This window comes from Cenococcum geophilum (assembly GCF_001692895.1).
Source record: "Cenococcum geophilum 1.58 unplaced genomic scaffold K441scaffold_16, whole genome shotgun sequence".
Taxonomy (NCBI): Eukaryota; Fungi; Ascomycota; class Dothideomycetes; order Gloniales; family Gloniaceae; genus Cenococcum; species Cenococcum geophilum.
In genome coordinates, this window is record NW_027137574.1 from 853540 (window position 1) to 866556 (window position 13017).

The 13017-nt window shown below is 39.0% G+C and overlaps 2 protein-coding genes across 2 annotated transcripts; both read right to left on the reverse strand.

Moving 5' to 3' along the window:
• Positions 1 to 350: 350 nt before the first annotated feature.
• Positions 351 to 1220, reverse strand: K441DRAFT_463054 (uncharacterized protein; the record flags this gene model as incomplete). The annotated part of the gene is made up of 1 exon (XM_067641793.1): positions 351 to 1220. A coding segment is annotated over one exon (870 nt), but the record flags the coding sequence as incomplete, so codon positions are not given.
• Positions 1221 to 1310: 90 nt separating this feature from the next.
• On the reverse strand, positions 1311 to 2450 carry K441DRAFT_555872 (uncharacterized protein; the record flags this gene model as incomplete). The annotated part of the gene is made up of 2 exons (XM_067643301.1): positions 1311 to 1613; positions 1974 to 2450. Coding segments are annotated over 2 exons (780 nt in total), but the record flags the coding sequence as incomplete, so codon positions are not given.
• Positions 2451 to 13017: the final 10567 nt, after the last annotated feature.

The window sequence follows — 13017 nt, forward strand, 5'->3', positions numbered from 1 at the left end:
AGATTTGCTGTAGTCGATATTGTTTTAGAGTCCTCTACCCCCCCCCCCCCATCTTATTGCTTACCATCTACTCTTGCGTATATATTTAAACAAGCGGCGTACAATTAATACTATATATACACCTCAGTATCCTTTTACTACACTACAAGGCTTTAAGTTTCTTACATATATTCATAAGCTTATGAATAATTCATTTATAAGGGTTTCAAAATATTCAATCATTATTACCGCCCATGAATGAATATATCGTTAAGAACCAATGGATAAAATTATCATTGGGACCCCTGAGAGCAAGAATGCTAAGCAATAACTATTCCTTGTATACCGACCCTCCCGCAGGCTGCATCCAAATCATCTGTAGCAATCGCAACTTCCTCTCCAATCTCGGTGTAGATACCAGCCGCAGCATACCTCAGCGCTGGACAGTTTCTCGACTGGACGAGACCAACAAGCTCTTCAGCGTTATTAGTAATAGGCTGTAGCAAACGACCATTTTGCCATTGTCTATCCTCAACCTCGTATCCAATGAAAGCAAAATCATCTACATATCCTATCTCCTTCTCATGGCGTCTCTCTTGGTAAATCGAGCTCAGAAAAGCAACATCAGCAGCCAAAGGGTTAAACCACCCTATCAGTCGACCTGCGCACCGAGCTGCCATTACTACTCCGGGTTGGCCCTCTCCGAATAACAGCCCCATTTTCGCATGCAGAGACCATTCTTTATTCGGGCTCCGAGGCCTTACCATAGTCAGGTCTGCAGGCGAGGGATCAAACGTGATGCCACCCCCTTCACAGCCGAAGAGTTCTCCATCCGTATCGGACATAAGATCTAGAATTGGTAGGTCGGCCAACATGAATCTGGATATCTCTTTCGGATCATCAGTTGTTTGCAGCAACGGTTTTGAAAGAACAGATATTGGTCCCAAAATACCCAGAAGTCCTTTGCTAGGTGTTTCTTTAGAGAACGGCTTTTGCCGACCACCGAACATCGTCGAAAGCATGTACAAAACATGGGCCCGGCTTACTTGTTTTTCACCGCTGCGAAGAGCGACTCCAAATTCGATGCACATAGCTAAGAATGTGGTGCTCCCGTAGCCCCATATGCCCCGAAAGTATGCGTCCTTCTGAACAAGCTCGAGGGATACCAATGGCTCCATAAGCTTGTAATAGAACCCAAATATGAGAGCCTGGTAATGTAGCCAAAGATCCATATTTTCGCTTATATCACATGTATTAGAAGCCTCGATTTTCTTGAGATACTCCGGCGCAGTGTACTGCTGCAGCCATGCCAAACGACCCCCTTTCACACCTTCGGTAATCTTTTCAACTGCAAGAAGTATATCTTCCGAGGTATCAGGGAATGCGCGTCCAGCAAGCATTACGACGTCTTTTGTGAAATTGCTAGTCTCGACATCATTGTTTTCCAGAGCATAATAGATCTCCGCTTCTTTGTAAAAGGGCAACTTGGCTTGAGTAACCTGGAGGTACATCTTTGAGGCGGCCTCCGCACCAAGTCCCCAATAATAAGTCATCTTGTTTATTGTTCGACGGTCTGCCGGGATAGCTTGAATCATGCTGCTTGGGTTGTTACGTGGATACGCTATTTGTTGCGCCTTATGTCCTATTCCCCTTCTTTGAGAGAAAGGATCTCCAGACTTGCTTGCTTGGTTATTCAGGAGAGTATCATCCAGGATACTATTGCCTTCCACATAGTGGATAAAAGGCTCGGCCTCGTATGATCGCCGTCCTTCAGTGCGAAGTTTCACTCCCACTTTGCTTATTGCTACTGCCACAGCGAACACCATCGAGGACATCGCCTTGAAATCATTTGACTTACCTTCAAGGAGCCAAACAAGAAAATTCTCCATCTCTTCAGTTTCTGCCTGATTCAGTTGTGGAAGGGCATTTTCCTCAACAAGCTTGTAGCGGCAGGCCTGTAGTGCTTTGGCAATGGTCGTAGTCATGCTTCGCACAGATCCAGCAGATCTCCAAGATTCAACATTTGTGGGGAGCAATACGCGGAGTGAGTCTTCTAGCTCTTCATCTCGATCCAATACCCGGACATAAACGCGCCTAATCAGTGCTCGGATGCTATTATGAGGCAGGCAGAAATCCAATGCCGTGGTGATCGTGATCATTAGCCAGGACAACGGGCTCAGACCTGCGGCTGTTTCCTTAGCCTGGGTCTGCGAGTTTCTGCGACAGCTTCCTTCGTATATGAAGTCTAGGCCAGCCCACTTGCGTTCCATATAAGATACCTCAATCAGGCCGCGTCGTTTCAGAATTGCTTCTGGGTCCTCACCGATGGAACCTAACAGTTCCTGATCGTTGCTGGAAACACGAAACCAATTTCCAATCTTTCGGCCGATGTTCAAAAGGAGCGCCACATCGGATAGCGACACTCCAAACTGAAGCAATTGAGCAGCACCGACCGTAGCACTGATTGACATGATAAGGAATTGACTGGTTATATAGATAGGTTGAGGAATTTGATAACAATATTGGGAGAGATTTTCGACATCTATATACCGACATTGCGAGTCGAACAAGGCAGATTCTGCCTTATGCGTGGCTGAGGCATATCAGATTACACATTTCGACACAAGAGGCTAGGATTGCAGGCAGCAACTTACGCTAAACCCTCAAGTGAAACAGCGCTGAACTATTCTAGCCGAATCATTGGGCCAGGCAGTTTGCATACTCAAGTGTGCTTTTTCTCAACCTATTCAAAAAAGTGATTACTCAAGTCCAGCTAAAACGAATTTTCAGTCAAGCAACTTCTTGTGGCAGAGAAAAGAGAACAACCTTCAGATAGTCACGTGTATGTGCCTCTTCACATATAGATTATTTACATCCAGGGTATCCACCTCATCTCGCCCCAGCATAATCTTGATCTTTCTGTCATAATGATTTAAATACAAGATTTCATGAGCCGTAGACTTAGACACGTGCAAGGCTGGATAAGCAGCTCATGCAACAAGGCTGACACCTAAGCATACCCGAACTCTTCTCTCTGTCGATCGAACTCCTAGATTGTATAATCCCCCAGAAGTACATTATCAGACCCGAAATCACGAAACTGCTTTACTCTCTCCATACGGCCACTCCACTAAGAAGCTGGGAATCAGTGTGAAGAACGTTCAGAAGAGTTCAATCTCATGCACTGAACCAAGGCCACGAGCTGATTATAAGCCGTGAACGTGATAAAAATGTTACGCTCACAAAAGGAAAGGTTCAAAAGCACACAGGAAGACCGTAGCTTAGTTCTAGTATCTAGAGATCCTGGTGAGGCCTCACTTGCCAGTATTTATGCTGGACTACCGCTTCGGACCCTAAACGAAATTCGGATCATCTGTCTTTTGCCTCGAAAGAGCCAAGAAGGCATTGCTCGGTTTCCGCAAATTTTGGATCAATTTGAGATGCGAGATAAAATGTTTCTCCCTAGATAGGCTGTTGACCGGACAATTCAGAATAAGAACCGGTCAGGACCCGGAGAGTAACTCTTGGCAGTAATTTTACTGTCCGAGAGACATAGTTAAAGGCTCCTTTAACGTCTAGGAATAGCGTAGTAGCTATCCTTTATCTACCTTTTTTCCTATTATTTTTAGACTAGATATTATTTAGAAGTAGTAGAACTGCGTTTATTACGGACCGCTATCTTCTTCCTCCTAGTTGCGAGTCTTAAAGTAAGCTAGTAGTACTAGCTATATATCCTAATCTAGTAGTAAAGATCTTCTCTAAAGTCTTTCCTAGGTAGTGTAGTAAGGAGATAAGTCTATAGGACTTTAGTAGAGAGTATTCCTCCTTATTTACTTTAGGGAGAATAATTCCTTAAGCCTCTCTCTATGTTAGCGACTCAGTCAATCGAGGCATGGGCACGGCAAAAGGGACGCGCAAGCCTGTACGATTGGATTGTCTATAAACGAGAATCTAAAGCTAGGGAAAGGAAAGGAGAAGAAGAGCAGCGCCGTTCGATGTTTTATAAGATCTTCGCGTCACGTGACCGCAATATGCGGCAATCTGTGGCAACTTGCCGGTGCGTAATTCTGCCAAGTTCTGCTAGTGCCGTAACACTCTAGATTTTTAGTTAATAGCCTACAGTAAATAGAATCCTATAGATTCTATATAGAAGATCCCCTATAATAGGGTAGGCCTTTTATAGGATTATAAAGGATAGCTTATCTGGCCCTAGAGCTTTTTTATTAGAGCTAAAGAAGATTGCTTATTTAACTTCCATTTTTTCTAGTTCTGGCTATTCCTAATTACTATCTATAGTATAGTTCTTCTACTTTATAGAGTTAGTAGAAGAAAGGGGTTTAGGAAATAGAGTAGTAATAAAAGCTTTATACTATTCGTTAAAGCTTTCTACTAGTCTTATAGTCCTATCCTTACTATACTATAGACTAGAAATTATTTGTAATATTTTCTCCTTTATATATTTTAGGGCAGTAAAGACTTCTTTTCCCTATGCTTTTTCTACGAAGCTATTCCAGTAATTAGTTTTAGCTTCTCTTATTACATAGAAATATTAATTTTTAGCTTCCTTATAGGCTTCTAGTCTCGAACTTCTAGTAGGCTATTCTTCTTAAAGTCTTTCTAGTTTTGCCATTTTTTTCCTTTTCTATAGAAGCTCTTTATTCTACTATAGTTTAGAAAATTCGTAGGTTTTAGATCTGAGAATAGCTTTCTCTACTGCTAGCTTAATACAGCTAGTAAGATCTATAAGCATCAGGAAAATTTTTTTGGGCGCGTTGTTGCAAACGAAAATCGGGGTCTGCAAAACCTGCGTAAGTCGCAATTTTGGCAATTTGCGGCGATTTGCAGCAATTTGCTACAAACACATAGGCTACCTATGCACGCGCCTGCCCTATCTATATATTTGTAGCAAATTACTGCAAATTGCCGCAAATGCTAAAATTGCGACTTACGCCTGCAGGTTTTGCAGACCCCGATTTTCGCTTGCAACAACATGCCCAAAAAAAAAATCCTGATGCAGAGGCTCTGCACGAGGCTCTACACAAAGCTCTACACGAAGCTCTGTACGAAGCTCTACACGAAGCTCTATACAAAGCTCCGCGCGAAGCTCTACACGAAGCTTTGCACGAGGCTCTACACAAGGCTCTACACAAAGCTCTACGTATAGAGGCTCTGCACAAGGCTCTACACGAAGCTTTGCACGAATTCGTGCACGAAGCTCTACACGAAGCTCTACACAAAGCTTTGCACGAGGCTCCACACGAGGCTCTACACAAAGCTCTGCGTACAGAGGCTCTGCATAAGGCTCTGCACGAGGCTCTACACGAGGCTCTGCACGAAGCTCTACACAAAGCTCTACACAAAGCTCTACACAAAGCTCTACATAAAGCTCTACACGAAGCTCTACACAAAGCTCTACACGAAGCTCTGTACGAAGCTCTGCATAAAGCTCTACACGAAGCTCTACACGAAGCTTTACACGATACTCTATACAAAGCTCTGCGTATAGAGGCTCTACACGAAGGTCTATATAAAGCTCTATACGAAGCTTTATATAAAGCTTTGCACGAGGCTCTACACGAGGCTCTATATAAAGCTCTACATACAAAGGCTCTGCACGAGGCTCTACACAAAGCCAGTGATGCAACTGGTTTGGATCGGTTATAAATTTTAGCCCTTAACCAAACCAATTTAATTGGTGGTTTAACCGGTTAACCAATATAACCAGTATAAATAATTACCAAATTAAGTAAGTGCTAAGCCGATATTAGTTAGTAAACAGGTTTAAAATTATAACCGGTTAAGGTTTTTAATATTGAAAAACCGAACCAAACCAAATAGTGAACTAAACTAGTTGCATCACTGCACAAAGCTCTATACGAAGCTCTGCACAAAGCTCTATATAAAGCTCTACACGAAGCTCTATATAAAGTTCTACACAAAGCTTTATACAAGGCTTTATATAAGGCTCTATATAAAGCTCTATATATAGAGGCTCTATATAAGGCTCTATATAAAGCTCTATATAAAGCTCTATATAAAGCTTTATATAAGGCTCTACATAAGGCTCTATACAAAGCTCTATATATAAAGGCTCTGTATAAGGCTTTGCACGAAGCTTTATATAAAGCTCTATATAAGGCTTTATATAAAGCTCTATATAAAGCTCTATATAAAGCTTTATATAAAGCTCTACGTATAAAGGCTCTATATAAGGCTTTACGTAAAGCTCTATATATAAAGGCTTTATATAAAGCTTTATATAAAGCTCTATATAAAGCTCTATATATAAAGCTCTATATAAAGCTCTATATATAAAGGCTCTATATAAGGCTCTGCGCGAAGCTCTATATAAGGCTCTACGCGAAGCTCTATATAAGGCTTTACGCGAAGCTCTATATATAGAGGCTCTATATAAAGCTCTATACAAAGCCTTTGTATATACGCGCGACACATTACTATTAGGTCCCCGCTATATTCCCAATAGCTTCTATACGTACCTCTGCTAAGCATACCCCCTATATACACCTAGGTAGCCACCTTATTTTTTACCCTTCCTTATATCCTCCCTACCTAGGAAGACACCAGAACGACAGCTAGCAGATAACCGTCGCCAAAGCTAGATAACCATCGCCAGAGCTAGACAACCGTTGCTAGAGCTAGACGACCGTTATCAGAGCTAGACAACCGTCGCCGGAGCTAGATAACCGTTGTTAGAGCTAGACGACCATTAGAGCCAGACAACCGTTAGAGCTAGACGACCGTTATTAGAGCTAGACAACCGTCAGAGCTAGACGACCGTCGTTAGAGCTAGACAACTGTCGCCGGAGCTAGATAACCGTCGCTAGAGCTAGACAACTGTTAGAGCCAGACGACCGTTGCCAGAGCCACATAACAACCGTTTAAACGACCAGCCAGCGAATACGATAAACAATTTAATCAATTAATTGAATTAAGGTAACATAAATAGGTAGGTATAGATGGGTAGGCATAGACGGGTAGGTATAGACGGATGGACAAATAGGTAGGTAGGCAAGTAGGCAGGTAGGTAGGCAGGTAGGTAGGTAGGCAGGTAGGCAGGCAGGTAGGCAGGTAGGTAGATAGGTAGGTAGGTAGGCAGGTAGGCAGGCAGGTAGGTAGGTAAATAATTTAGAGCCTCTGCGAGAGGCTTCCCCCTTAACGCCTAAAGTAGATAGCTCTATATTTTATATAGTTATAATATAAATATATTTAAAAGTATATTATAGAAATCTGTAGAAATATATAATAATTTGGTTATTATATAATATAATTATAATTTATATAGTTACAATTTATATAGTTACAATTTGTATAGTTTTTATAATTTATATAGTTTTTACAATTTATACAGTTTTTATAATTCGTACGGTTTTTATAATTTATATAGTTTTTATAATTTATATAGTTTGCGCGCTATTTATTTATAGGGTAGCGTTTTGCTAGCATTAGTTTAGTAGTTAAGCGTTTTACTGCAATTTGCTAGCAGAAGCTGCAAATTTATTACGAAACGCGCGGTTTGCGCAAATCACTAACAACCATATACGACCACGCAAATCGCACAGTTTGCAGCAAATTGCCGCAATCTGCAACAACGCGCCCAAAAAAAAATCCTAATGCAACTAGATTATCTGCTAGTATACTTATACTTTTATCCCTAAATCTATACAAATCCTCTAAAGAGGCTAAGGGACCTTTTTCTCCTATCTCTATATAGGGGTTTTCTCCTACTAGTTCTTCTAGTACTAAAACCTTTACTTTTAGTTCTAGTTCTTAAACTAACTCTGCTAAAAAAAAGTAGAGAAGAGCTCTTAGTTTGCCTTTTTTATAGAGAACGGGGTTTCTTAAAGAGGGTTTAGGTATCTTTACGTCTCTCTAGTAAATAGAGAAAACGCTATAGTTTTATAGTCAGATTTTGTTTCTTCTATTATAGTCCAATTATCCTAGGTATTTTCTTAAAAGTTTCCTAAGTAGAAGGCTAGGTCTATAATAGATTTCTCTCTTATATTAGATCTATAGAAGGTCCCTTCTTACTTATTAGAATTTAGTAATTAGTAGTTATATTTATCTAACCAATCTACTAGTTCTTTAGCCTTTCTAGTTAAGTTCCTAGCTAGTACATTCCACCTTATATAGTGTAGGTTATAATCTCCTACTAGTATAAAGGGAAGGTCTATTTCTAGTTCTAGAATAGTTCTAGAGATAGTAGATCTACTATTTCTTTAAGTTCTAGAGTTCTTGTCTAGTTATCTCTCGTTATAAATATTAAGTAGTAAAAATCTTCTAAATTAGCTATAGATTTCTAGTGCTATAGTATCTGTGTCTTTATAGATATCCTACTTATTTCTATATTATAGAACACTAGAACTAGTTTCCCTTATATAGATAGCTACTTTAGGGCGAATAGCTAGATTTCTAGGGAGGATAAGGTTAAATGCAGGGTATAGAATAGAGAAGTAGGATTCTTTTTGCCTATCTTTCTATATACTAGGTTCCTATACTAAAATAATATCTATTTTTCTCTTAAATCCTATTTCTAGTAAGGTTTGTTATGCTTCTTATCTTTTTCCTATATAGAACCTTCTAAGTGTATACTCATTAGTATATTAGCTTAGCTGCTTTAAAAGACTAGTAATCTTTACTAGTAGTAAAGTGGTTTTCTTTATAATTAATGTAAAGGGGGGTAGTATACTCGTAAGGCTTACCTATTATATTATAACTTAAACAGGAGTGGCCTTTAGATAGGTACGCTGCTATATAAAACTAATAGGCCCTAATAGAGCATCTATCTTCTATATAGCTAAATTTTTGGCAGCTTATATACTGTATAGTAGGAGAGACTTCTAGGTATTTAACTACCTTAGTAGCTACCCCTGCAATTAGGATTTCCTTCTACTTAAGAATTTCCTGTCTTTTCTCCTTATTTTTTATAGTAAATACTATAGAGCCAAACCTAGTTTATGGATTATATCTCTTTACCCTAAAAGAGATCTATCTAGGTAGTCTCTGTATCTTAATAGGGTTAAAGGTCTCTATTTCTTCCTTTAGAAGTTTAAAGCCTCCTTCTCCTAAAAAGAGGGGAATAGGGACGCTATAAGCTACTATTTAGGCCTAAGGCTCTAGTTTTTATTCTCTTTTAAAGGAGAAGCAGCTAGATTAGACTTCTTTATATTTAACTAGAAAATCTACATTATATTCCTCTATTGTTATAAGGAGAATATTTTACTTTTCTCTAATTCTAGCTATAGAAGCTATAACTAGCTTCCCTATTTGCAATTTAGATATAAATCGTTAATTAATTATATTTTATATAGAGAAGATATCTAGAAGCTGGTCCTTTTAGTCTATAACTAAAACTAGTCCTCTTTCCTATAGCTACTTCTTCTTCCCTTTAGTAGAGGTTGGGCTTATAGAACTAGTAGTGCTACTAGCTACCTTACTAGTAGGGGGAACTAAGGAGGCGGGGGGGGGTAAAGAAGAAGAAAAAGTAGTAAAAGAAGGAGGAGACGGCGATAAGGAAGATTAAGTAGAAAAAAAGAGGCCCTTCTTTAACTTTTCTATATAGGTTTTAGGGGCTACCTCTTTATAGAGGGCTCTTACTTCTTCTATTAGTCCTTTTAGGATATCTATCTCCTGTTTTTCCTTTTCTATTTCTTTTATAGAAGGATTTTCTCCTACTATAATTCTTTGTATATCGTCCCTAATTTATTTAACTTACTTCTTATTTTCTCCTTCTAGCCTTAAATAGGCCTAGGTTAGGCTTTCTAGGGCCTTTTATAAGATTTGTTTTAAAGAGGGAGGGGGGAAGTTGTCAGATAGTTCATATAGAGCAGTTCATCGATAAAATGGGTTGATTGATTGATGATCTTGACTTGAGGTTGTCCTGATGGTTTGTTAACCTAGGGTCCCTGGGCTTAGACGAAGATATTTACAATACACGTAACCCGTGCACGCGACCTGTATACGTCCTACGCCATAGAGAATATAGATTATCTGACAGAAGTATAGACTAGCTATAGAGGACCTCATTTTTACTAGGCTTCTTTTTAGGTTTTAGCTGTTATTTTTAGAAGATAATAGGGGGTAGTTTCTTTTTCTTTAGTTCTTTGTATAAGCTAGGGACGGTTTATTTACTTCTTTTATATCTTTATCCTTCCTAAATAGGTATAAAGAGGATAGAGAAGAATAAGTAGATAAGGTAAATAAGAATTCGTCATCGCTTATCTCTATAGAAGGCTTTATTTTAGGCTTAGTAGCCTTTACCTTTAGCATTTTATATCTTGTAACTTATAGCTTATAGGGGGGTTCCTAGTTTTTTTAGTAGATAATAACCTCCTTAGGTCTCTTATCTCCTAGTATAGAGGTAAAAAACTAAGTAAAAAGCCTTCTTAGTTTTTACTATCCTTCTATATATCCTTTTTCCTTACTAACCCTACTAGAGAGCTTCTGGGGAAATTAGAGTAAAAGGTAGTAGAAAAACTAGGTAAAAAGACTATAGTAGTTATTTTCTTCTCTATTAGAAGTAGAAAAAACTACTAGAAAAAAGGACTTGTTAGGCTTTTACTAGCAAAAAAGCCCAAAAAGGCAATCCTTCTCTTATTAAAGAAAATCTGACTAAAGGAGATATAGAAAAATACCTACACCCCCTATTTTATTAGGCTTTTACTTTCTATAAAAGAAAAACTTAGGAAAAGTCTATGTTTTAATATTTTAGTATTCCTACCCCTGCCTCGCTTATAAGCTAGGACCACCCCTTAAGAGAATTTTCTCTTAGGTAAAAGGGGGGAAAGCTGTAAATAAATCCACCTCTAGCTTGCTAGGCAGTAGGAATTAGGTTTTAAAAGTTAGAAAATTAATTGTTTTTATTAGACTCATAAGGGGATATCACGTAGCTACGCTTCGTAGATAGTATAATAATTATTATTGCTTATTCTTTTTGTTTTTAATTCTAAGAAAGGGTAAGGAAGGGCGAGGAGCTTAAGGCTCCTCGCTACGCTAGTGCTGCGGCAATACGTAACTATATAACCATACGTAATATTATTCCTAACACTAGCAACTCTTCTTTTATGGTTGCCATCTATATATAAATACCGCTTGACTAGCGTAACGGATATTAATCCTCCTTACTTACTATTACTGTTGCAATATAAGTCTCGCTATCCCAAAATTTGCTAAAGAAATAGTAGTTAACTAAGTGGTAAATCTTAAATAAAAAAAACGAGTAATATAGGTGTAAGCCTATCTAGGCTAGCGGAATCGTTAATAGCCTTAACAGTTATCTTCTAGCAGTTCTTTTTTTTTTTTTTTTTTTTTGTGCTTATGGCGCTGTAGAAAGGCAGTAAGGTGTTAGTTTAGCTATAGATAAAAGCAGTAGAAGTTAGTTGGCTATAGGCAGAGCAGTAAGGGTTAGTTAGCTGCTGATAAAGCAGTAAGGGTTAGTTAACTACAGGCAGGGCAGTAAGGGTCTATTATAATAGCAGTACGGTACTAGCGACAGGTTTAGGCTCGCAGGCATATTAGCGCAAGGTCTTATTAATAGGTCGTAGTTCTATAGGCATATTAGTGCGGAGCTTATTAATTTGGGTAGTAGTATAGTGCCAGTAACGGGTCGTTCAGGCGGCAGTATAATGCTAGCAATAGGGTTGTGTTCTAGGGAGTAAAGCTTTATCTAGTCCTGTTTAGGTCATTCTTATTAGTATAACGGTAATTGGGATCGCAGGCATATCGGCACGATTATTTAGTTAGTAGATCGTAGGTGTATAGGCATAATTAGTTACTTAGGCTGTAGGCGTAACAGCATAGTTATTATTAGGTTTATTTTATAGGCGTATTAGCACAGTGTCTTATCTATTTAGGTCGCAGGGTATATTAGTTGCAATAGTTATTAGGTTTATAGCTGCCGTAGATACTAGCAGTTCTTTCTTTTATAAATTGCCTATGTAACTATACCATTCCAACCGCTCCCCCCCTATATCACTCTCTCTTCACGGTACCCTCTACAAGAACTTCCTATCTAGATTACGCTGGTAGCCACCTCTATAGCTACTTTAGGAACTATAGGAGTCTTAGAATTCCCCTCTATGCTAAATCTTCTAAAGCTTATTAAATGTTTGTAGAGAAGTAGAGGCTTATTACGGAGATTGCTGCGGAGATTGCTGCGGAGATTGCTGCGGGGATTGCTGGTGGGACGGAGCTTAAGGCACGGGTTGAGATACGGCAGCTTGAGGCACTTAAGGTGTTTAATAGCCTAAGGTTATCTGTAGTGGTTGCTGCGGAGGTTCTTGCGGAGGTTGCTGCGGAGGTTCTTGCGGAGGTTCTTACGGAGGTTCTTGCGAAGATTATTATATTAGCGGTATAGGTGGTATATAGGCGTGTAGCTGCTGCAGTTGCTGCGGCTGCTGTAGGGTAGCGGGGGCAGCGATTGGAGTAGCTGGCGGTGCAGCGATTGGGACAACTTGTGGTACAGCAGTTAGAATAGCTAGTAGAATTAGCAGAGGTTTTTGCGGAGATTGCTGTGGAGATTATAGTTACTGCGGAGGCTGCTGCGGATATTACTACGGATATTGCTAAGCAGAAGGAGGACTAAGTAGGAGATTAGCGTTCTGGGGGTTTTAATATAAATCAAAGTTACCTTCTAAAGAATATTAGTTAGTTCTTAGTTTCCGTAGTTAATGTATAATTTTAGCTTCCGTCTATACTAGTTCTTTTATACTAATAATAACGGCCTAAATATTGCTAGCAATTGGGTTACCGTTCTTAATAATATATACTCCGTTCCTATAAAGGAAGTCTTAAAAATCCCAAACAATATTAACGTTGCTAAGTGCCTAGGTATTAGCAGTCTATCCTATAAAATCTTCCCTAAAATACTCCTATAGCTATAAATCGGCCTAGTATCTATTTTAGTAGAATATAATATAATATAGGAGAAAGCTATTAACTTGTTTTACGGTATAAGTTGTTATATTAAGGGTAAATTTATCCTAATCTTTATCGATAAGTTTCGCGTATATAGCTACCCCT